Source organism: Phocoena phocoena, chromosome 12 (genome assembly GCF_963924675.1).
Source record: "Phocoena phocoena chromosome 12, mPhoPho1.1, whole genome shotgun sequence".
NCBI lineage: Eukaryota > Metazoa > Chordata > Mammalia > Artiodactyla > Phocoenidae > Phocoena > Phocoena phocoena.
In genome coordinates, this window is record NC_089230.1 from 83,719,725 (window position 1) to 83,746,617 (window position 26,893).

The following is a 26,893-nucleotide window of genomic DNA, read 5'->3' on the forward strand; positions in this document are numbered from 1 at the left end:
CAGTAGTTGTGGCACATGGGCTTAGTTGCTCCACAGCATGTGGGATCTTCCTGGACCAGGGCTCGAACCCATGTCCCTTGCATTGGCAGGTGGATTCTTAACCACTGTGCCACCAGGGAAGCCCAAAGATGCTTTTATTATTCATTTGAGCTATTATGTTTAGTTATAGCATGGCAGCTTAGTGATTTTTTTTTTTTTTTTTTGCCACACGCGGGCCTCTCACTGTTGTGGTCTTTCCCGTTGGGGAGCACAGGCTCCGGACGCGCAGGCTCAGCGGCCATGGCTCATGCGCCCAGCCGCTCCGCGGCATGTGGGATCTTCCCGGACTGGGGCACGAACCCGTGTCCCCTGCATCGGCAGGCGGACTCTCAACCACTGCGCCACCAGGGAAGCCCAGCTTAGTGATTTTTAAACCCTGGGTTCTGGAATCTGCCTTCCTAGGAGTGATTCATGGTTTCAATACTTCCTAGCTGTGTGAACTTACAGAAGTTACTTAACCTCTCTGTGCCTCAGTTTCCTCATCTGAAGGATGGGGGTGATTTTTTAAAAAATGAACTAAGTGAGGTAATACATGTAAAAAACTTAGTACCTTGACTAGAGTACATGCTCAAATATCTGATCTATTGTTCCCTATGGCAGGGGCAACCAAGATGCATGGAATTGGGCTGATTAAGAAATATATTTTTAATTCTATCTTTTGGATATTCTTCCTCTGCTCTCAAAGCTAAAATACTTACAGATTCTCCTTTTTCACCTTTAGGGCCAATAGAGCCTGGAAATCCTGGTGGTCCAATTTCACCCTTTCAAGAAAAAGCAGAAGAAAGTTTTTGCAGGAGGCCAGGTGAGTCCTGTTGTGACTGTCAGGGTCAGAGCATTGCCTGTGCCCTTTCTAACCACGGAAGTTATCTCTTATCCCCCAAGAGGCAATGTGAAGTTCTGAATCCGGTTAGGCTATTTGCATAATAATGTTTGTCAGTGCTCCACGATGCCTTTGGGTCTTTTAGAAATCCATAATATTCATTAGGATCTTTAAAATGCATGTGAAAGAAAAGTCAATTATTTTTCAAGGAAAGAACATTTAGAGGGAAAAAATTATAATTCCGCTCTGCTGTATGTTGTTTTTGCAAAAAAAAAAAAAAAAAAGAATTTTTGTGGTTTTAAAGACATGAGCTAATTTAACTGACACAATAATCCAGACCCATGTTATTTCAGACACTTCTTTCTTTTTTCAGGTTGGGGGAGGTGGAGGGGTGAGGAGTCACAGGAAGAAAAACACATCTCTCCACTGTTTCCAGCACTTATATCACCACTTAAGTGTTCGGCTGTGGACAGAGAAGGCATTCTTGTTGATGTGGGGACAGTAGCAACTTAGAAATGCCTAAGAGGTTCTGGTCAAAAATCTTGAGAAGGGATTTGTATGTGACATATAAAGGGAATTTTGAGAAAATAAAATTTTAGAAATAATACTTGTGGCAAGGAAACATATCATTAATTAGAAAACCTATGTGTTTATTTTGAATCCTCAAACAACAATCTACCCAAAGTATTTCAAGTACTAGTTTATTACAGCCCTAAAACATTGTTTTATTTCTACATTTCTATCCTAATCAGTATCTTGTGATTTTAGACTAGAGGAAGAGGGAGCCTGTCATATATAATGGACAGACAAAGCCATGTTTTTATTAAGGTGGTGTCTAGATTTGTGGAATATATTTTGTAAATGTAATCTTGATTTTATTAATACAAGTATTTTCCTTTATAGTGTACCACCCAAACATATAATGTACCATCAGTTTTGCACTTACCATATTGTAGGAGAAGCCATTTTTTTCTACAGATATTGAATTCTAACCATAGTACAAAGAGGAAGAAATTGGTGGAGACATTTAAGGGGCTGATTGCTGTTGGTTTGAAAGAATAAGTAAACAGTTGGCCTTATACAAGTGTTAGGCTGTACAGAGTGACCTTCCTATTACCCATCTGATGGGTGCTAAAAGCCCCAGTGCACAGGTGTGATAGAAAAACTTATGCCTAGTAAGTTGCATAAAGTAAATGTAGAAATCAAGGAAAGGGTCTAGAAATTACTATAAAAGTCACATCTGCTCAATACTAAAGGTAAGGGGAGGGGAATATACTTGGAGGAAGAGTAACTATGTCCACAGCTGCTAAGTATTTGAAGCAATGTATACAGTCCTCCACTGAAATGCAGAGGAAGGACCCAACAGAGGCTTTGGTCCATCTCTGATTGGTACGAAGGGGTGTCTGGGCTTGGAGGAAATCTAAGGGCTCTGTTCCCTTATATAAAACTCTACAAACAAAAGCATTTCACACCTGAAGCACAGACACGTATGCTGTTTTTCGTAGTTAGAATGGGTGTTCAGTGAGTTATCACTGTGGCTATGAGCTGAAAGACAAGTGATGAGTTTACTTAGCTTCAGGAAAGGCTGTCATTTAATTTGACACCTTGGACGCTATTTGAAAGGTCTGGTGGTGTTGAGCCTCCATCTTTTCCCTCTGACAACTTCCCTAAAAGACACCGCTAATTCCTCAGGAGTCCTTAGATATTCTGTCACCTGTTTCACCGTCTCTATAAAGGAGCAATTCTCCCCAACTTATCTGCAAACACAGCATCATCCCCTCACCAGATCCCATCAGTCTCAGGTCGTCAGCCTGGTTACTTGGATATCATGGTCTCCATCGCCATTTACCATTAAAAGCCGGTAGTGTTCCTTGGTGTTTCTTCCTGTATCCCAGTATTCTTGATACAGGACTTGGCTGCTAACCTAGGAGTGATTTGTGTGTTCATCCTACTGCTGTTTGCATCTGTTCTGGTGCTTCACTGGAAGGCTGGGTTCCCAATGGTAGGCTGGTTTTGTGATTCTACTCTGCCAGCCGGTGCATCGAGAAGTGATGTGTGATTCAGCAATAAGTCGCTTATGGGTTGAAATCGTGCTTCTGGTTCAATCTTTTATTCTACAAGATAAATTGAGCCCCAAATTATGGTGAGTGAAGCAAAGATGATCAAGACCGGGTGTTAAGGATGGTAACAACTAACTATTAATATCAGACAGAGATAAACGATACCTTATGAGAATGAAGAACGTTTGGAGTGGATGGATAGGAAGGAGTGAAGCATTAGTGAGGGCTTCATATGTGCCAGGTATTGTGGTTCGGGCAAGTTCATCTCATCTCATTTGATTTCAATCCTGCCATCAATTCTCTGTGTAGACGTCCATTTCACAAATACGGAAACTGACGCTCAGAGAAATAAAGTGTCTTTCCCGAGGAGACAGAGTTGTTAATGGCACAATCAACTTTTGATGCCAAAGCCCAGGATCTTTTTAGCACTCAATGGTTCTCCACTCTGGCTGCCAGGTAGAATCACCTCAAGCCCTCTTAAATAATAGCAATAGGGACCACCCCCCACTCTGCTGCCACCCCAGATCAACCATATACATGGGCTCTGCCCCACATCAGAGTCTCTGGAGATGGAACCTGAGTACTGGTACTTTCTAAAAGCCCTCAGGGGGTTCCAACGTGCAGTTGGAGTTCTGAACCACCAGAGTCCACCGCAGGTTCAAGCAAAGATCTGAAAGAGCAGCTTGAAGGAGCTTTAAATTCTCACTACAGTGACCCAGGAGCAGCATTATAATTTTAAGAACAAAAGTATAGATTCAGCCCAGGTACTAAGTGAGTGTGTATAGGTAGAGGTGATTCTACTCTTCTAGCAAATGTGGTGCTTATGTTTTTGAGTTTATCATATGCATTATTTACTGGCAGAGTCTTTCTCCTTTTAATTAGAATTCTTACAAATCATTTCATATGGGCATTTATATCAGGTACTCTGTAGACTCTTCTGGGTTATTTCTTTGGGCAGGAAGAGGCAACAGTCATGCCACTGGCTTTTTCTAATTCCACTTAAGATTCTGAAGCAATTAGAAAAGATTTTGAGCCATAGAAAGGGTCCTTAGAGTTTGAAATACACCTGTTTGACAGAATCAAATTTCTCATCATTGAGGTCTTAAGGATTCCTAAGTAACATATGTTTCCTAATGAACATAGCAAAACCAGGGCCAGCTGTTTTGTTTCAAGAAATGAATCATCATTTAAATACTTTAAAAGTGCCACAACTCTCTTTGCTCAGCTGTCCTAAGTGACAAGCTTTGTGGCTTTCTTTTTTTTTCTCCTTAGTCTGCATGTGTCCAGCAGTAATTGCTTAAAATATAATGTGCTCCTTATGGTGGTGTAGGAATTCTGCAAGCTATTTGGTTACAGGAAATAATGCTAATGTACTAGCAGTACAATCCAAGACACATCAATGACCTTATTGCTGTATAATCAATTTCTGGGATGCCTTTTTAAGAATGTCAAGGTTTTATTTGTTTACTTATTTGCAGGAAATTTCATTTTCAATGGTCAGTCTATAAGAAGCCCCTACTTTCTGTTGAGACTATCTTTTAGCCGTTTTTTCTGGTTACGGAGGTATGATCTTGTGAATAGATTGGCTGCACTGATTTATAAGGCACAGAAGTCATATTTTCTTGGATTCATGTCGAAATACCCTGCCCTCAATCATGAGAATTTTTACTGGGTGAATGAATGAAAAGAGAACCCCCAGGCCATGTTCCCGCAGAGTATTTCCAACCCACTTGCCTCTGTCTGTGGATTTAACGTGCATTTTCCCCCTTTTTTTAATTGAAGTATAGTTGATTTACAACGTTGTGTTAGTTTCAGGTGTACAGCAAAATGATTCCATTTTACATACATATATATCTATTTTTTCTGATTCTTTTCCTTTATAGGTTATTACCAAACATTGAGTATCGTTCCTGCATTTTTTTTTCTTGACAATGGCACGTTCCCACTGAATCCAAGGTCATCCCAACTGCGGGATCGAACAGGAGTGAAACATCTTTTTGACCAGGCAAGGGCATCTGTCATCTTCACAGCTAATATAATTAAACCCGTGAATGATGATGAGAAGGCAGTGCGAATTCGTCAGTATTTTAACTGTAAAGCTATTTTGAAATAATTACTTGGTTAAACCGAGACTGTACATGATAAAACCCCACCCCAAAATGCTCCCATGATAGTTTATGTTTGGACGCTTAAGAAAACACAAAAATAGCGAGCCTCAGGCATCGTGTCAAAGGGCCTTTCAGATGGTTTTTGCCGTCTACATGGATCCATGAAACATCTAATTAAAAACCGAAACCTGTGTCCTAATTTCATTTACCTGTGACAGCTATTTCCCCTCGATGTGGATGTGTTTGTTCCCTTCCTGTAGTCAGCTACTCAGGGCTTTCTCTTGGAGGCCAGGGAGGCTCGTGCCCACTGCAGGCTGACTTGGAGCCCACGGGGCAGCGGGACTGCCCTGATGTGTGAATGGGTGTGAGTTGGTGTAAGATGTTTTTACTCAAATTTACTTTGCAAATTTGATTACCTTCTCTCCTTTTGGGCCACCAGCTCCATGCTCACCAAGGTTTCCCTAGGTAAACATAAAACAAATAAAAAGACAAAAATCCATTTATTTTTAATACATTCAGTCCCTAGTTAAGCATAGAAATAGTGAGATAACAGCACAGTAACAGCTTTTTATAGATATCATTTTAATCCCGTTTGCCTCTCTCACGTTCTGTCAAATATTTCTGAAAAGCTCTAACTATTGAGACCCTACCTATCCTTGCTGTGACATCCCCCCAGGAGGTGATGCTGGAGAAATACACGTCTCCAGGGGTGAATTAGCAATACTTCAAATTAACGTCCGGCAGCCTCACTCGGTGCCCATCCACTCCACGGATAGGACTGTCTAAGGCTAGCAGTGATATCCTTGCTGCTCAGTGTCATGGACATTCCTTTCACTGCCCTCTTGGCTGCACTTGGCATGTCGTGACTTGTATCCCACACGTTCTCCTGCTTCCTCCTGTCTCTCTGACCTCTCCTCCCACACCATCTCCTAACTGCTCAAGGTTGGACCTCCTCAGGACTGGGTCCAGCTCTCTTGTTGTGACTCAACATTTGGTCCCAGATACTCTTATCTGCCCCGCATCTTAGGCATCATCTACACCAAGAAAGACAAATTTGTAAACCCAGCACACGTCTCCCTTCTGGGTTTTGACCCCTATATCTAATTTTCTACTTGACCTATCACTCGTAAATTCCAGAAGAGATTTATATTTGACAAGTTCAAAACTGAATTAAAAAATACAACAAATACAGGCAATATAAGTGAGAAAGATGAGAATATCACATTGTTAACATTTGTTAGTCCAGAAGGGGGAGAATGATAATTAACTTCTTCCCAATATATCTCTGTGGTTTGACTTGTTAAAATGAGTGGTACTTTCATTGTATAATTGAAAAAAATCAAGGAAAGAAAGTCTGAATTCATCCTCTCCCATCTGGAGAGCTCTTTCTTCTTCCATCTGCATGTCGTCGTTAACTCCGCCCTCCTCTGTTCCTTGAGGACAATGTCATCCGGTCTGGTTGCCTCTGTCCCCAAATCTCTTCTCTCCATTCTACTCGCCTTCACTGGGAAGGCCACCGTCACATCTCTCCAGGATCATTGCAATGGCTCCCTCATTGGCCCTATAATCCGCTCTTCCCCCCTCCCCACCATACGTTCTCTATAGAAGGTCGGAGAGTGATCTTCAAACGACATTCTGACCTCCTTCCTTCAAAACCTTAGCAGAGTCGTATGAAGGTCTTCTCTCAGCTCTTCAAATGGACCGAGATCCTTCCCGTCCCTCCCTGTAGTTCCCCACCCTGTCCTCACTTCTTTATCTGGTTAGCAACCTCTCAACCCTCAGGGCTCAACTATTGAGATAAAACGCTTCCTGTGGGTCTCCAGACAGGTTCCGCTCATAGGTTCCCATTGGACATGGTGTTTCTCCTTCGTAATACTAACATTGAAAATGTTGTGTTTGTTTAAAAATATTTGCACCTCTTGCATTGGCATGTAAGGTCCATGATGGCCTGGAACTGAATGGCCGCCCCATGTCTAGTGCCCTACCTAACGTATAGGAAGCACTCAACAAGTATTTGTTGAATAAATATGCCAATGATTCTGACTTACATGTTTTTTTCCCATTAAGGTTTTTTTAAATTAAAAATACATATGTTGGTAGAGAAAATTCAAAGTACAGAAATGTTTAAACAACAAAAATACACAGAGGCACTGGTTCAGATCACTGTTGCTACAGTTTAATATTTTAAATGTGCCTCCACATTACTCATGCTACTCCAATTAAAAATAAATAGTTTATAACTGCTGTTATTACTGGTCTTGTGATATTCTCTCATTTTTCCTACTTAACTTTGATCCGAGATGTCTAAATTGAAAATAAAAATGGTTGTCTCAAAATCCCAAGCTATAAATTATTACAGGGACATATTTGAAAATGAGGTATAACACTCCAAGAATGCTCATTGCAAGAATGAGCAGTTAGAAAGTGGTAGGTTGTTTGAATGCAATCTGCACAGAAACACAGAAACTCTAGGAATTTCCTGAAAATACTACCACCTGGGCCTGGAGCCAATGACTATGTACAACCCATCAGAGTCTCTGCCTAGCTCTGCTTACGCTGTGACGTGTGAGGAAGGCGGAACATGCTTTGGTCTAAGACACAAGTTGTCCAGAGGTGGTCTTTGGATTGGGAGGCCCCATGCTCTTGGCTTGCAGAGCAGAAGAGCACCCAAAGTACATTTGCTGAGAGCATCTCACAGTGTAGCATCTTGGTTTAGATTCCTCTCCTCCTCTGAACCCCGGCAACCTAAAGGGCATCAGAGATGCTTCAGGGATGAAGAAATGCCTCTGTAGCACCAAGTCATATTATTCTATCCATAGGCTGTATTGTTCTAAAATCTTGATTTTTCTGGAGGCTTTCCTATGCAGAGAAACAACATGGTATTTACTGCCTAGCAGAGTGCCATATGTTTGCTTCACTCCATAGCTAGGTCAGGAAACTCATCTAATCGAGGACCCACAGTGGCCTCTGTAGGTGTTCTCCACTCTTGGGCTAACAGTACTCAAGGCAGAGGCAAACTGGAACTTCAGCTGCATTTATGTGTTGGCATGTGAGATTCTCCTCTCCGCTTTCTCCAAGTTAATTGTACCAGATAATTACTTGGCTCTACAGAAATAATGAGACATCGTCCTTGTGTTTCTGGAACCCACGGTTCTGCCTCAGATGTTATTCTAATTTTACGAGGTCATTTTGTGCCTTGCTGCCATGTTATCTGAATGGTTCTCATAAACCTTTTGAGTAGCTATAATAGCTGTACCCTCTTGAGTGTGTTTGTTGAAGAGTTTCTATGGTGCAGTGGAGAAGGTTGTTGTGTGTGCCACTCAGCCTGCACATTCCAGGAATTCTGGGGAGACCAAGGTGGCAGAGTGGGAGGAGGCTGAGCTCACCTCCCCCCACGAACACACTGGTAACACACCCACATGTGGAGCAACTCTCACGGAAAACAAACTGGAGACTGACACAGAGACTCTTATACAATCAAGACCGTAAGAAGGATCCACACAAAATCTGGTAGGAAGGGAAGAGAAGCGATCAGGTTGGGACTTGCGCCCATAGTGGGGGACACAGAAGAGAGGGGATTACACGGCCTCAGAGATCCTCCCTGGGAAGCAAGTGGTTTGAACCACATTTTGGGTGCTCCAGCCCTGGGGTCTGACGTCAGGAGGATGAGTCCCCTTAGCTGGTTTGCAGACCAGTGGCCCTGACAGCGGGGCTGTAAGAAACCTCGAGTCTGCTTGTGAAGCGTGTGTGCACACTCGCTTACTCCCAAAACAAGGCGGAGGGAGCAGATGAAAGCTACCCAGGACTCTGGCTGGTTACCTGTGGCCATGCCTGCAGGTTCCCCAGCCCAAGTTGAGCACCTGGACCAGCCCGCTGGCTCTGTGGTGCAGCTCCACACTACAGCAAGGACTGCCACGGCCAAGGGGGGGGTGCACGGTTGTGGGGCGATGGAGCTGCCTTAGACCTGGCACAGCATCTGAGTGGGGGGACAGTGGCCATTGCTGTCACCCCTGGAGGCAGCAGAGTGGGGGCCTCCCAGAACTCTAACGGTGCCAGGAACACCACAGCCTGCACCTTGACCCACACTGAGCAACCACTCCAGGCCCTCTTGTTCCAACACTGCTTCCCTCTGGGGCAAGGGTGGTGGTGATGGGAGAGGGGAAAGCACACTCTTGGAGGGAACAGAGCCGTCTCAGACCTGACCCTCGCGGCTTCTGCTCCAGCAACCAGGAAACTGCCACCACTCCCCAGTGGGGCGGTGATGGTCACTAAGCAGAGGAGAAGTCCTGAATCACACCTGGCTCCAGCTCTAGCACCTCCATCTCCAGTCCCACTTCCTACCAAGGTAAGAGTGGCCAGCACACCCTGGAGGAAGACGTGCCTCAGGCTCAGGTCGGATCCAGCTCTCCCCGCAAAGCCACTGGGCACATGCAGACTGTAGAGGGAAGCTCCCACAAAAGGACACCCCTTCAAGACCATACAGGTAACTGGTTCACCTAACAGAGAAAGTTAGCAAAATGAGAAGACAGAGGAATTTGGTTCAAATGAAACAAAAGAAAACCCCTAAAAAGACAAGTAATTAAATAGAAATAAGTAATTTATCAGATAAAGACTTCAAAGCATTAGTAATAAGAATAATAACTGAATTAGAGAAAAGAATAGATGAACACAGTGAGAATTTTAACAAGGAACTAGAAAATATAAAAAAGAATGAGTCAGAACTGAAGAATACAATAAATGAGTAATAAAGAAACACACTAGAAAGAATGAACAGCAGACTAGGTGATACAGAAGAACATATAAGTAATCTGGAAGATAGACTATGAAAATCATCCAATCAGAGCAGCAAAAAGAAAAATAAATTCTAAAAAGTGAGAACAGTTTAAGGGACCTCTGAGACAATGTTAAGCATACCAACATTCATATTATAGAGAACACAGAAGAAGAGAGAGAGAAAGTAGTAAAAAAATGTATTTGATGAAATTATGGCTGAAAAATTCCCAAACCTGAAGAAGGAAAAAATATCCAGATACAGGAAGCATAGAGGGTCCCAAACAGGATGAACTCAAATAGACACACACCAAGATATATCATAATTAACATGGCAAAAGTTAAAGAGAGAATTCTAAGGGTAGCAAGAGAAAAACAAAGAATCATATACAAGGCAACCCCCATAAGGCTATCAACTGATTTTACTGCAGAAACTTTGCAGGCCAAAAGGGAAAGTGCTGAAAGTGAAAAACCTATAATCTAGAATAATCTACCCAGCAAGGTTATCATTTAGAATTGAAGGAGAGATAAAGAACTTCTCAGACAAGAAAAAACTAAAAATGTTCATCAATACTAAACTTACCCTAAAAGAAATGTTAAAGGGTCATCTCTAGGTGGAAAAGAAAAGGCTACAGTAAGAAGGAAGAAGCTACAGGAAAGGAAAAATCCCACCAGTAAAGGTAAATATATAGTAATGGCTGTGAATCAACAACTTAAATAAGCTAGTACAAAGATTAAAAGAAAAGAATTGTAAAATCAACTACAATAAACAGTGAAGGGATCAACATGAAGATGGAAAATATGACCTTAAAAACACAAAATGTGGGGGGAGAATAAAAAATGTAGGTCTTTTAGAATGTGATTGAACTTAAACGACTATCAGTTTAAAACAAGTAGAAATAGTTATAGGTCATTACGTATATGTAACAACAAATCAAAAACCTAAAACAGATACACAAAAAACTAGAGAGAAAGGAACACGAGCATACCACTAAAGAAAATCATCAAACCACAAGGGAAGAAACTACAATAACAAAAGAACAGAGAAGAATTACAAAAACAACCAGAAAACAAGTAACAAAAAAGCAGTAAGTACATACCTGTTAGTTCACTTTAAATGTCAATGGACTAAATGTTCCAGTAAGAAGAAATAGGGTGGCTGATTGGATAAACAAAACAAGACCCATCTATATGATGCTTACAAGAGACTCACTTCAAACTGAAAGTGAGGGGGTGGAAAAAGATATTTCATGCAAATAGAAGTGACAAGAAAGTGGGGGGTAGCAGTACTCATACTAGACAAAATAGACTTTAAAACAAAAGACAAAGAAGGGCATTATATAATGATGAATGGATCAATGCAAGAAGAGGATACTATACTCGTTAACATATATGCACCCAATACAGAAGCACCTAAATATATAAAGCAAATATTAACAGATAGGAAGGGAGAAATTGACAGTACAGTAAGTCCCCTACATATGAACGAGTTCTGTTCCAAGAGCATATTGGTAAATCCAGTTTGTTCGTAAGTCCAACAAAGTTAGCCTAGGTACCCAACTAGCACAATTGGCTATATACCGCTGCTTTTACACTTGCTTCCGGACATGCTGGGCTTGAAATAAAGATACTGTACTATTGTACCCTATGCAATACTGAACAGTAAAGTACACAAAAGCTCAACCACTCATAGAGGATGCATGCACATGACAACGTATGCCAGACAAGTGAACTAACTTACCTGATCGGACATGTGAAGACACGTTTGCATCTTTGAAAGTGCACAACTTGAAGGTTCGTATGTAGGGGACTTGCTGTACAATAATAGTAGGGGACTTTAACACCCCACTTACTTCAATGGACAGATCATCCAGAAAGGAAATCAATAAGGAAACAGTAGTCTTAAATGACACACTAGACTAGGTGGACTTAATAGATATCTATAAGACATTCCATCCAAAAAGAGCAAAAGAAACATTCTTTTCAAGTGCACATGGAATGTTCTTTGGGATAGATCACATGCTAGGCTACAAAACAAGTCTGAATAAATTTAACAGGATAGAAAATATATCAAGTATTTATTCCAACCACAATGGTATGAGACCATTACAATCAATCAATTACAGGAAGAAAAATGGGAAAAACACACACACGTGGAGACGAAACAACATGCTACTAAAAAATCAATGGATCAATGCTGAAATCACAGAGGAAATCAGAAAATTCCTTGAGACAAAAAAATAAATAAAATAAAAACACACCTTACCAAAATCTATAGGACGTAGTAAAAGCAGTCCTAAGAGGGAAGTTCATAGTGATACAGGCCTACCTCAAGAAACAAACAAACGAAAAACTTTCAAATAAAAAACCTAACTTCTCATCTAAAGGAAAAAGAAAAAGAAAAACAGCAGAAGAGAGGAAATAATAAATATCATAGAGGAAATAAATAAAATAGAGACAAAAAGAAAAGATCAATGAACCCAAGAGCTGGTTGTTTTAAAAGATAAACAAAGTTGATAAGCCTTTAGTGAGGCTCATCAAGAAAAAAAGACAGAGGACCCAGATAAAATAAGAAATGAAAGAGGAGAAATAAAAACTGATACCACAGAGATTCAAAACATTTTAAGATAATACTACAGTTATAGGCCAACAAATTGGACAGCCTAGAAGAGACGGACAAATTTCTAGTAAAATACAATCTTCCAAGGCTGAATAAGGAAGAAATAGACTAGCTGAACAGATCAATCACTAGTAGCAAAACTGAATTTGTAATCTAAAAAAAAAAAGCTCCAAGCAAACAAAAGTCCAGGATCAGACAGATTCACAGAGGAATTCTACCAAACATATTAAGAAGAGCTAATACCTATCTTTCTCAAACTATTCCAAAAATTTGAAGAGGAGGGGACACTCCCAAATTCATTCTACAAGGCCACCATTACTCTGATGCCAAAACCAGATGAAGAAACTACAAAGAAAGAAAATATCTCTAATGGACATAGATGCAAAAGTCCTCAACGAAATATTAGTAAACTGAATTCAACAATATATAAAAGGAATCACACGCTATGATCAAGTAGGATTTATTCCAGGGATGTAAGGATGGTTCAATACCCACAAATCAACCAATGTGATATACCACATTAACAAAGGGAAGGATAAAAACCACAGGGTAATCTGAACAGACACAGAAAAAGCATTTGTCAAAATTCAACATCCATTCATGATAAAAATTCTCATCAAAGTTGGTGTAGAGGAAACCTATCTTGACATAATAAATGACATTTATGACAAACCTATAGCTAACATCTTATTCAGCAGTGAAAACCTGAAAGTCTTTCCTCTAAAATCAGGAAGAAAACGTGTTTGCCCATTTTTGCACTTCTATTTAATATAGTATTGGAAGTCCTAGCCACAGTAATCAGACATGAAAAAAGAAATAAGAGGCACCCAAATGGGAAGGAAAGAAGTAAAACTGTCACTTTTGACAGATGACTTGATACTATATAAAGAAAACCTCAAAGTCTCCATCAAAAAACTATTAGAACCAATAAACAAATTCAGTAAAGTTGCAGGATGTGAGATAAACATACAAAAATCTGTCGCTTTTCTATACACTAATAATGAACTATCTGAAAGAGAAAGCAAGAAAACAATCCCATTTAAAATCAAATCAAAAAGAATAAAATACCTAGGTATAAACTTAACTGAGAAGGTGAAGTATCCATGCTCTGAAAACTCTACAACAATATTCAGGAAATGAAGATGATACAATGAAATGGAAAGATATCCCATATTCATGGACTGGAAGAATTAATATTGTTAAAATGGCCATGCAACCCAAAGCAATCTACAGGTTTAATGCAACCTCTATCAAAATATCAATTACAGTTTTTCACAGAACTAGAACAGATAATCCTAAAATTTATATGGAACCATAAAAGACTCTGAATAGCCAAAGTCATTTTGAGAAAGAAGAACAAAGCTGGAGGTACTGCAAGCCAAGGAGCCACCAGGAGCTGGGAGTGAGGCCTGAACACACCTCTCCCGGCAGCTCCAGAGACAGCGTGGCCCTGTCAACACCTCCGGAGCTGTGAGACAACACATTTCTGGGGGTTAAGTCAGTCACTTTGCTTCATTACAGTAGCCCTAGTAAGTTAAATAGAACATGTGGCCTAAGAGGGCTGTGCTCACTTGGAAATAAGGCCCAAGGCTGGCACCAAGTCCAGCTTCTCAGGTGCTCGCAGGAACACATTTCACCAGCTCTGAGTGTGGTGGGCCACAGAGGGGAGGGGCCAGGCCCAGGTGAGTTTCAGATTTCTCTGTAATACTGCTAAAATCCAAAAATCCGTATGTCTGTGCCTAAATCCATGATGTTTTCCAAAGCTAGTGGATCCTGGGGCACTGGGAGGGGAAGACAGGAAGTTAGGACTTAAATTTTATTTCTAAATCTTCCAGGCCCAGAAGGGTTGCCTCCAGTGTTTCCAAGGAGGCCTTCACTTTCTGTGCTATCTTTGGGTTTAACTCACCGCTTGGAAAGACCTTGAGTATTTGATTCTGGAGAAATGTTTTCTGTCCTTTCTAGTCTGTGCATATGAAAATGAAGTTGTGGTTTGATACTTGAAAGGAAAAACAGATTATTTTGTTAGCAAATTGGTTTTCTTGGATCAACAATTTGGAGAAGTGAACACTGGAACTGGTTGCAGGGAGACACAGCATCAATCTCCAACAGATGAGAATGATTCTCAGCAAATTGCACCGAGGGTGGTGATGTTAAGATAACCAACTACACATTTTCCACGTGGATCTTTAAAAACCAATATGGAATGTAAAACCTGCAAGTACCTGACCTCCACAGAGAATGCTTTTTTTTTTTTTCCTTTCCCATCTAGATTGGTGTAAGGAGCTCTGGATCTGACGGCTTTAGCAGTTGACAGAATCCATCAAATTTTTCTTAAAATCCCCAGAGCTGGAGACAATGCAGAGCAGTTTGCTGGATTGTGAGAAGATTTTCCTTGAGGGGAAGAATATGCTCGGCATTGTTGCTCCTTTGCAACCAGTCTTGCAGAATGGGAGCAGCTCTCCTGCAAATTATTTTTGTGATGGAGAGGGGAATCTACCTTTCATTCTTTGCATCCTCAAGTGGGCATGCAAAATACATAGAAACATGCTTATATAACTGTCTTGACCTCCCTCCTTAGTCTCTCTTTTCCTCACTTCCTTTTTTCTCTTCCCCAATTCTCTTTTTGATTTGTGCTGTGAGAGGAGAGGGCTTCTTATGCCTGAGCTTCTTCCTCTGATGACAAGGAAAAGTGTAGGGGGAAACGATCAACTCTTGTACAGGGGCCAAAGGCAATTACTTTGCTTTGAGGATTCCTGGGATGAGGGAATGAGCCAGGAGCTCTTTCAGGAGAGGAAGGGGAGGGGAGGTGTATGAGTGGCCTGCCACTCGTTCTCCCAGGGGCAGCTGCTTCCGCAGAATCCAGGCTGCAGGACGGCTGAGCTGCTGCGAGCTGAGGTGCCGAGGCCCAGGACTCAAGTGCAGACATTACATAAATCAATGCCAATTTAAACGGGAAGATTATTTTAACCTCGGAATGTCACTTTATATGTTTCAATACATGGTCCATTATTTACTCTCCAGGAAAGTTTCACTCAGGGCCCCCCATCTCTCTGTGCTTATTTGCGACGGCCAGACCATCAGGCATGCGATGAACTGCAAATTGAAACAAGCTCAGCATCCCAAACCGGTGGGGGTCATGACCTGCTGGGGACATGGCCAAGTGAAGACAGGCATCTCATTCACCATGGCACACTTGGCCCTTTCTTTTGTGAAGCCGAGGGTGAAGAGGTGGCGGTTACAACCCAGAAAGGTGCTCAGTGTAGGTGCTGAGAAGGTGGGCCCTACCCCTCCATCCATCCTGGTGGGACCTCCATGGAACAGCCCTAACTATTCTCAGAAGGAAACAGAGTCAAGTATTTGGAAAGTTACCTTCCATTAATTCCCAGGCGGGTCTAAAGCCTTCTGATGTTAACTGGCAACGGTGTTTCATTTGGGGAAGAGAAGCTATGGTCTCCCCTCTTTACCCAGCTGTGCTCCAATTCTGAAGTCACCTTCTGAGCACAGGTGGACTAAACACCTGTGAGTCTCAATCCCATAGTAACAACGGTAGTAACAATAGCTGGAGTTCTTTTAGGTGAGTCAACAGCTAAATTCAGAGAACTGGTTTGCTGTTAGCAAGACTCTCCACCCACCTTCTCCGGTCGGCCTCATTTTGGGGGAAACATAACCTTAAAGTAAAAAATTTATGTTCTCAACTTCAGATTCTAAAATATAAATGCACTATAGATCTTCATTTAAGGGAAAACTGACTCGTTGGCAAGATAAACTATATACAGAAGTAATGCTGAGAGACTTGTAAAGAGATGAGCATTAAAAGTTTTGCAAAGGATGGCAAATATCTAAGTAGCTGAGTAGCAACTTGGTAAATTTTGTACCAAGGGTGGTAGTAACAGACAATATTCTTTAAGTTTTTTTTAGCTGACACTGTTAGATCAGAGCCCACTCATTCTCATTATTTTGAAGCATTTATAGTAAATCCTATTTTGTACCAGTAGATGTCATTACAGAAATGCAGTGTATTTTAACTGAGTAATTTTAGATATGCTTCTCTTACGTTTTTTCATGTGGGCCAAGCCTTATGGTTGTGAAAAAGTTGGTACAGAGAGATCTCTACAGAAAATGTTTACTAAAGGATCATACAATACACCTCATACGTTCCTCCTAATACAATATTCCCTGGAAAATCTAAGGAAATGAGAAAAATTAAGATAGGATCATGCAGGAAGTGGAAGAGACGTTCCACACTTCTGATTTAAAATTTATCAGCCACAAACAATCCAGGTCTTCGTGTTGAACTTAATCTGATGGAAGAATTGGGATTTTGAATTAACTAGCTTGTCATTTCCTGTGCACCTGCTGCCTTCAAGGCCTCTGCTGGCACAGACTGTTTCTTTGGGTTTTTAAACAGAGGAACAAAAGTAGCCAGAGGAATCTAAGAAAGGGAGACCACGAACACAGGACAGACATAAAGGGGAGTTTCTCCAGATTTGCAGCTTATCAGTGATAAACCATGATGTAATAAGGGATCCGAGTCAGCGGCCAGAATGCTCCCCACAAAGCGATCAGACCCCCAAACGTGTGCTGAAAGGTGAGCCAACCAATGGTCTCACTTAGGTCTCTGAGTCACACTCGGTTGCCCACACCCATTCTTCTCCATCTGCTGTGCTTCCTTGTAGAATTGGGGGCAAAATTGTCTTGCCTTTTGGCTGTCAGATCCTTCCATGTCATATTCCATCCAAACCAATGGGTAATTAAAAATCTTGGTGAAGTTAAAGTGGCTCCTTCCTGAGAGGTGGGAGACTTCAGTCTTGACCCATAGTATGTAAACCTTTGCTTGAGATTTTAGTGTAGCACCTGTTAGTTTGGTGAGAAATCTGTCACCCGTTGTAGTACCCAGAGCTCTAAGGTAGCAAATCATCTCTTTCTGCCCTCAGGGAAACCGCATATATGATGCTATCAACGGTGAAACATGTTTTTTACATTAATTTTTTGTATGAAATTTTGCAAACTTTGAAATAAACTTTTAAAAAGTAAAGATAAGGACTTCCCTGGTGGCGCAGTGCTTAAGCATCCACCTGCCAATGCAGGGGACACGGGTTCGAGCCCTGGTCCAGGAGGATCCCACATGCCACGGGGCAACTAAGCCCGTGCACCACAACTACTGAAGCCCGCATGCCTGGAGCCCGCGAGCCACAACTACTGAAGCCTGCACGGGCCTAGAGCCTGTGCTCCGCCGCAAGAGAAGCCCCCGCTCGCCGCAACTAGAGAAAGCCCGTGCGCAGCAACGAAGACCCAACCCAGCCAAAAATAAACAAATTAATTTAAAAATAAATAACTAAATGAAGATAAAATCTTGGTTTTGTGAAAAGATGCTGATCAAAATACTTTTTCGGAAACATTTTCATTATGGAAAGATGTTAAGCATATGTGATTATGTTTCAAAGTCTGAGCAGTTAGCAATTAAGTTCATTATATTTTTCGAGAATACCATCACATAAAATCTCTGTATACATGATGTGAGTGAAAGAAGCCATACCTTGTGATAATATCCATCAAGAGGCTGTTGCATTCCTTGTATTCCAGGAGGTCCCTATATTAGAAACAAATCAAAGACATACATAAACATTTACCAAAACAATGTGTATTTAAATAATGTATCTAAGAACTCTTAAAATCTCACAGGTAAGAAGAAGGAAGTGTCTGTTCAGTCAAGTATTCTAATTAATAGAGTATCACATGGACATTAGCTTATCTGGTTCTTAAATGTATTTCTAGGTTAAATCCTGCATGAATCCAAAGAAAGGTCCTAACTGGGAACACGTAACATTTTACTCAAAGGTCAGCCATCAGCATATTCCTTATTAAAAGGAATCTTACCCATAAAACTCCTCAAGGGAAGAGGCTGAAGAGCTTGTTTATGTTTGACACTTCTTATAGGGCTTTTATCAATGAATTATGGAAGTGTATGCCCACGTGTTATTACCTTAAAAAATAAGGGGAAAATATTGTTTTGTTATCGCTTTACTTATTTGAATTAGTTGGGTGAACATGGGCTTCCCACGGACTTTCAGGCCAGAAAAAGATATCTGCTGTATAACCTTGGGCTTAAGACATTTAAATACATGTAGTTTTCAGATGATGTGGAAATATTCACGAAGCGCTCTGCTGAGTTTTGGGTGGATAGGAAGGAAGTAAAGACGTTTGTCTGTCCCTAAAACTTCCAGGAAGAGAAGCGTTCTCTGAGTTTTTCTGGGATTAAATTTTGGGGAAAGAGGTGGAAGAAAATGCAAAGATTAACATGATTTTAATTTAGGTAGTTCAGCCAAAATAGATTCAGCTATCTCAGAAAAGAGACTGCATATCTCATCCACACCTCGTAAGCTCCTAGGAAGAGAGAAAATGTTACAGAAGCAAAGTTCTCAGAAGATAAGACACCGAAAGATCATGATTCAGCCAACCAAAGTCACTATTATACAAAGATTATTATTTTAAAAAGCGAACGAAAGCTTTGGAAAGTGAAGAAACATTTTAAGGAACATCTGCTAGCTGCACTCACTGATATAGGTAACACCTTAGGTTATCTTGAAAAGATTAATGTTGGTCAACAGTTATGACGGGTGTTTCTTAGGAACGGCCTGTGACAGAAGGTCTAACGTGAAGGCTTTACTTTGTGCCGTTAAATGTTGAGGACAGCAAGATGTAGTGATGGATGATAGAAGGAGGCAGATATAACTCGTGAGAAAATAATAGGCCTTGTGCGGAACGGAGCTGACTGTGGTTGGAAAGACAAACGACGCTGTTACCTTGCTGGAATCAAAACAGAGCTAATGTCAGAAAATAATTCTCAAAGCGCAATTATTTTTCAGGTTCTTTTTCCATCAGCCAGCTTTGTGTGACGTATTCCAGGTCAGGCTGTTGAAGCGAAGAGGAAAGCAATTACTGAGTTGGGGGTTGTTTCACAAAGTTTCTGGCCAAGAAGGTACAAGCTAGGAACTCATTCTTGAAATTCAGGAGACATGAGGCTCCATACACATTGATCCTTCTGCAACTATTTTTAACAAGGCAAGGAGAAATCTTAGATACCGTATGTAGTAGCATCAAAGGTAACTTAGGGGTATCTGCATAGCAGGCATTGGGTGAATGGTGAATGTGTATTGATCATAAGGTCAATTAGATCAAAGACTAGTGATGTGGTAGGTACACTTAGCTTCAGACACATTTGTCTTAGCTAAAAGGGAAAGGCTTAACAAGTGGGGCTCCTGAATACAGCAGATCAATTAATAACGTCTGTCAACTAGAGCAGAAGAATCCATCAAATAATAACGGCACACATTTAGGTAGTGTGTATCGTGCGCCAGGCATTACACCAAGGGTTTCAAATAGACTAACTCATTTCATCTCTACAATGACACCATGAGGCATGTACCACCATTATTTCCAATTCAAAGATACAGAAAAATGAGCGTTTGAAATAGTTAACTGGCCCAAGGTCACAACCCTGGTATGCGGCAGCGCTAATATTTAATGGAGGCAGCCTGGCCCCAAACTCACTTCTTAGTTGTTCAACTCTTGTAACTTAAAAGCAGATTCTCAGCCTAAAATAATTTTTGCAGGCATTTTAAAATTATGGTTATGGAAAGGAAAACTGTCCCAGTACCCTGCTCCTGTAGTGACCCACAGCAGCTATACAGATACCACGGCTTTGCTCTATTTGTGTTGGGCTGGGAGACACAGGACGCCCGAGTTAATGGGATAAGTAGACAATTACACAACAGCTGTAAAATGCTCACGAGCTCCGGGGAGACACACCTGTTCATAACCCAACTGTGCTCGCGTGTAATTACCGGAGCGGTCCATCAGCCTGGTGTGGGGAGAGACCCTAATGTTTCCTACTGCAAAGAACCATGCCTGGTGTGATGAAGGGAATTAAAGATACATTCAACTTGGGAACATATATGCTCGGTAATAGTTTAAAGCATTTAAAAAGGGTTTTTTATTTGTTCGTGTTTTTTTTTTTGGCTAAAATCTTGCTAGAGGTGGAAGACAGAGAAATATCCTGTCTGTCACCAGCGTCATCAGATGCTACTGTGAAAATGATCAACTGTTTGCATTATCAGCTCCTTAGATTTCAGTTTGGGCCACAGATTCCCAACGTCTAAAGCATGGGAAGAGCTCTGTGTTAAAGCTTCTTCGGTCCTGGTCTTGGCCGCACTTTCACTTTCCAGCCAGTTCATGCCGTATGCGGAGCTTTGCCTTTTTTCCCTTCCCTGGTCTCTGCTGCGAGCTCCCTGTCACCGTCAGGGCTGGGCCTTTGGGTCAGCTTTAGCGCACCCTTGATGTTCTGAATCAGGGTCTCCCTGGCCCCTCAGCCACTCTGCTCCCTCTCTGGCCCATCTTCCTGAACTGTCTTCCTTCCTCCCTCTTCTCTGAAAGCATCCTTCAGCTCCCCATAACTGCTGACTGAACGTCCGTGCGCCATCTGGGTACCACTTATCTCCACGCACCAACACTCTTCATTAGGAGCTCTCTCATTAGGGGCTCCTTTCAGGATTCACAAATACATATTTTCAGGTTGTACACAACTGCCTTCTGGCCCTGTGGGTTTCCAATTAACTTTGCTAACAACCTTTGAAATACCAAAAACCTCTATGAAGAAAGTTGCACTAATCAACTTTTTTCAAAGCATGCTAAAAAACAGCTTTGCTATAAGAAGAGATAGAAAGTTTGTTATTGAAAAGTCATTTGGGCTAATTTTCAAGAAATATTTCTAACTTTCTAATGGCTAGTAGAAAAGGCAAAGACCAGTAATTATTTTTCTTATATTAAAAAAATTATTAGGAAGCCTAACCTCATTCATAGGAATGGTAAGATGAAGCATGTTTCAATAATACAGTAATTGCTGGGAAGGTTAGTGTCAGAACGAGTTTTTCTCTTACATATATATATTCCATCTATAACATTATATATAACTTGGTGAAGCACATTTATACTGATTTATGGGGTTTTTTTTGTGTGTGTGTGGTACGCCGGCCTCTCACTGCTGTGGCCTCTCCCGTTGTGGAGCACAGGCTCCGGACGCGCGGGCTCAGCGGCCATGGCTCACGGGCCCAGCTGCTCTGCGGCATGTGGGATCTTCCCGGACCAGGGCACGAACCCACGTCCCCTGCATCGGCAGGCAGACTCTCAACCACTGCGCCACCAGGGAAGCCCTGATTTATGGTGGTTTGAGTACATGTCTATCTTTCCAGTTGGAATGAAAACTCCTTGAAGATAGGAGTTTCAATCTTTTTTATCTTATCATAACATATAGTACCCCCATCCCAGTATTTGCTGAATTCAACAGAATCTTTTGCAAGAAAAATTTTGAGGGTATAGCCAATTTCTTGCTCATTCGTTTTGATTTCAATTAGGAATGGTAGCAAACTGAGCAGGGGTCTTGCAGCTTCCAAACTCACAGAATACAGGGCCAACAGATGCAGATTAATCTAAGAATCTGGCTAAATAACCGAAAACAAAGCTGCAGTGAGCTCCAGTTAGTAGAAAAGAGCTTATGGATGGATTTTTGACCAGAATTACAACATGGAAAGTTGTCTCCAATTCTGAGAGAAAAATCAATAGTACTCTTTAGAAAATATTTGGGAAATCAATTTCTTTTTCTTTTAAACACAGATCCTTTTATTTATCTTAAATATTTGCTCTAAATGAGTTGTTTCATTGTCTCTTGGGATTTAATTAACTTAAACAGTTGTAATTTTAGAATAGATTGTTTTTCAGAGAATGTTTCTGCTACAAAGTTTTAGTGGCTAAGGAGATACCAGCACTCCAACCCCTCCCCCCCCCCAAATTGCTGAAAACTCTCAAATTGCAAAATATGATTTCTGAAGCAAGGAGGGGATTCGTTAAGTGTTTATACTATGGTTATATTTCAACACAGCGACCTCAAGTTCTCCTTTATGGGATTACAGTGGGGATGTGGGCCAGATAGCACATATTAGGTGAAATTTAAGGTTCCTGGGAAGGGGCTCTTATTTCTGAAAACGTCTCACCCACCTTCCGGTTTATGCCTGCCTAAAACTTCATATAGAAAGACTGGTTTATTTGGTGTTGGGTTTTATCGCCAGCTCGAATACAAGTGTTCTTGGGAGATGTAATACTAATGTTTCATATTCATACAGCTCAGGATGATTCTAAATACGTTTTCACTTATATTTTCTTAGACGGCAGGGGAATGTGACTGCAAAACACATCATCTTATTTGATTCTCATAAAGACTATGTGAGATGGGTATGATTATGTTCTCCATCTGACAGGGAAAAACTGATAGATTTACCCCCAAATCACGCAATAAACAAATGGTAGAACCAAGTATAAGAGTTGTTCCACTTGAATATATTCTTATGGATCATTCAGTAAGTATTTCCTGAGAGCAAGTTGGATGGGACAAACAAGGGGAGGAGTAACGGGATGCTATGTGGCAGGTGGGACAGGAGAAGACAGCACCGAGGGAGGGGAAGGTACGGAAAAGGGGGAAGTGCAGATCCTGAAGACTGTGGCTTCGCAGCCCCCCAGGCCTTTGGCACTCACTTTCTGGCATGAGGCTCTGAGAAATGTAGTTAAGTCTTAAGATGAACTTTGACTGTAAAAAGTGGGACTCAGAGGAAAAAGCTATAGGAGGATGATAATCAAAGAACTTGGAAAGGTATCAACACTTTTGCTTTAGAAATGGGAGGTCCTGGATTAAATCCTGGGACAGAAAGTAAAACATAATGAGCAGATGGAAGAGAATGATAAAATGGGATAATGATAAGAATATTAATAAATGACAATAGTAATCCTTGGAAAGTAATAACTGTGTGGCAGGTACGTATGTTATTGCATTTTGCTTTTACAGCAGTCCAATGAGGTAGGCATTATCCTTATTTTACTTATAACAAAAAGTTTACTATCTTACCCAAGGTCATACAACTAGCAGACAACAGCTAGATTTCAACCCAAGTTGGCCTGACGCTGTATCTTTGATATTTTAACTCTTTCCTTTATCTGCCTCACAGTGAGAGGGATGACAGATAGAGAAAAAAAAAACCCAAATCAATCATCTTAAAGCTGGTTAAAAACATCACGTAGGGCATTCAAGGGTAAAAGGCTGCAGATCTATTAATGAGGGACAGAATCTACAAGGGCCAAGCACAGGGAGCTCTGGGACGCAGTGTAGATGCACCTTTTCAAAGACTGGACAAGAAGAGACCAAGAGGAGAGTGACCAGAATGGGAGGAGGGTGAGGACAAGAGAGAGGAACCACAGGCAGATACAAGAAATGTTAAAATCAAGGAGGGCCTGGATTAGAGAGAGGTGAGAGGGAGACTTCTGAGAGGGAAAAGGAAAGAAGTTGGCAATCTTGATCGGCATCTTAAGTAACTTTTGAAGTTCAAATGATACCAAATGAGGGGTAGATTCTTGGCATTCATGAGATGGTAGAAGAAAAACAAACACACAAATGGTCAGAGTTGGTGGGAAAAAGACTAGAAACAAGAGAGTAAGTTTGTTTAGGGATCATATTGATAGGCTGAAATTCCTATGAGCGTGAAATTGCAGTGGATGAACAGTCATGGGAAAGTAGTCACACTTAGTAAGAAGATGAGATACCCTTCAAACAAAACTACAATTGTGCCATTGTGTCCTTGTGGAAGAGAGATTTGTGTATTGCCATGTGGGACCTGAAGGATTTGAGTGATACAGCAATACACTGGTTCAAGCATTGGTCAAGGGCATCTTCTGGGGACTTCCCCTAAAAAAGGTAAGAGCAGTTTTTGTTAGAAGCCAGCAGCCAACGCTTAAACTTGGTGAAGCTCTGGAAATTCTGAGCAGCAGTGATCGTCTCTTGTCTCAGCCAGGTCCCCCTTGCCCCACCCCAGTGGCATACACGTGCACTCTACTTTGAAAGATCAGTAGCTCCTAAGTATCTCCGTATGAGATATGCCAGCAACCCTGGTTCAGAAGTTCAGAAGCAGCGTGATTAACAGGTGAAGGATTGCAGCGGAGCAGCGCTTCTGGGTCTTGAATGAGAAGTTTTCACATCTGCCACTTTGGACATTTTTCAAACGCATCCCTCTGTGTATTCCAGAAGTGCTCACTTGAGCTGGGCTTGTCTCTTCTGGCCTGCACACCGAGCTGTGTAATTGAGGGAACTCAAGCAGAGGCAGTTTATGGTTGTATGAATAAGCAAAATACTCAATATGTGACCTGATTGTTTTCCAAAATTACACAGCCGCTGGTTTCACTTGTCATTTTGGAACAGGGGTGGGAGGATGAGGCTGTGACAGTGAATGCATTCAATGGGTATAATTAATCCATTTCATAAAAGCAGATTTTCTACATTATGCTGCGAGGCTCAGAAGTTTTTAACACTTTACTTTCCAAGGGAGAAAAAAAAATCATTTTCTAAAGGAGCTTATTTTCCCTGATACCATGAAACAAATCCATCTAATTGGTTATAAAGCCCATTGCATTCTTGATAGAATGCCTTGCTGGGACATTGATGACTGATTTCCATGGCATGACAGTTAGAAAAAAATGATTCCTCCCCTAATGCTGCGATTCTGCTTATCCATCCATAAAATGTTTCATACTCGTTTCCCCTCAGTATGTCCTGCAAAAGCAAAAACGTTACATGTCAGCTTCCTGTAATATAAGGGGCAGCAGCCGTCTCAAGAGGGGCCTTGCCTCCCCACCGAAGCCACATCACTGACCCTGCATGAGGTGATTAAAGCCAGCGGGGCATGAGAACTAGTAAGGATGGAGATTGCGAAACAAATGATCTGTATCCAGTGGCATCGCCCAAAGTTCACCATCAACAGAAACCATACCTGGGGAACAGCTGAGCTTGCACTCCCCTGTCTGACCTCAGGAATCTCTCAATACACCTCTCAAATCTGCAGGGAGGTTGGCTTACACAGCCTGCACCTATCAGTGCTTTGAGATTCCACTTATATAACTGATAATATTCACTCTCTTTAAACGTGTTGGTACATGTCAATCCCAAACTCCCTAACTATCCCTTCCCCTCACCATTTCCGCCGCCCACCCCTGTAACCATAAGTTCTTCTCTACGTCTGCGCTCAATAGTATGTAACAACCTAAATGGGAAAAGATTCTGAAAAAGAATAGATACATGTATATGTATAAGTGAATCACTTTGCTGTACACGTGAAACTAACACAACATTGTTAATCAACTATGCTCCAATATAAAATAAAAAAGTTTAGACAAACAAGTTTAGATCTCTTTACCTTTTAATGAAATTACAGATATAACTGAAGCTCCTTCTAGGCTTACTTTCTACAGAATTTCCTCTCATGTTTCAGGTCCCCCGGACAATGCTGAAAACTTGTTGCTTCTCTACTCACATAACTTCTTTTAGTCTCTCCTTTGATGGAAACAATTTCCTACCAGGTTGTAGCTGCTGTGAAGAGAAAACTGACTGAAGAGATTTAGCTAAGCCCCTTACTTCTGGAGCCCCAGTCTTTTCTTATTGTTAAAATGGAGATAATCTTTTCTTGCCTGTTTCACAGAGTTATACGGCGGTAAAATTAAATGCCGTATGGAGATACTTTCGTAAACTATATCAGCAAATACAAATTATAAGATTATTTGGGAAACAAGTTTCCCTTTTTGAATATTTCTCAAAGGCCAATCAGATTTATTAAAAACCTTACTGTTTACCTCTCACAAAGAATCAGTGTTTAATCTATGCACTGGCCCAACAACAAGTTTGGTGACCATATATCAAGGATTTCAAATATTCTGTCCCATCATTGCTATACACAACGTCTGTCATTCAGAAGTCTTAATAGTTGGTTTCAATAATATGACCCAAAATGAAGAAAAGGAGTCAGTGGCTGTAAGAACATAAAATCCTTTTCTTCCCAAGTGTATCTATAATTAGTAAAAAACCCAGGCAGTCAGAAAGTGGCTAATAATGTCTCACTGCTGCTGCTCATTGGGAGAAAAAAAGAGAAGTAATTAGGGAGTGGAACCCAAGTGCTGGTTTTCACATTCTCCACCTGAGACCCCAGCTGCCTCACATGCATGTCTACGGATTCTGTGGCCACACAAGGTGACACTGGAATGTTAGTAATGTTGGCAACAGCTGTTTTGTCTGGGACCATGGCCCCAGTGGGGGACGAGTGGCAATAAAAATGATTGACTGGCCATGCCTCCATTTTATAGGTCTTAGGTATCTTTATTTTTAACTCTGAGGAAGTCATCTTATTTTTATTATGAATAAAATTACTATTCCCGTTGACACAGATAAATGGTTAGGTTCTTTTCCTCCGAAGATATCAGTACAGTACATGGCCTTTAGCCATTAATAGACCAAAGAGACTAAAGTTCTTTGCTGAAAGGAAAACTGAGAAACAGAAAACCCTGATCAATTCAAGGCTTGTAAACGGATGTTCAGACTATGAACTGGATTCCC

The 26,893-nt window shown here is 41.2% G+C and overlaps 1 protein-coding gene across 1 annotated transcript in view; it reads right to left on the minus strand.

Annotated features, from left to right (window-relative positions):
• COL19A1 (collagen type XIX alpha 1 chain) overlaps positions 1-26,893 on the minus strand; it is a 352,005-nt gene that overhangs the window by 69,703 nt on the left and 255,409 nt on the right. Inside the window, exons 16-18 of the mRNA XM_065888668.1 lie at positions 17,954-18,007; positions 5,444-5,488; positions 738-800 (exon numbers count right to left, since the gene is read on the minus strand). Coding sequence (XP_065744740.1) covers positions 738-800; positions 5,444-5,488; positions 17,954-18,007 — 162 coding nt within the window. The remainder of the gene's footprint in view (positions 1-737; positions 801-5,443; positions 5,489-17,953; positions 18,008-26,893) is intronic.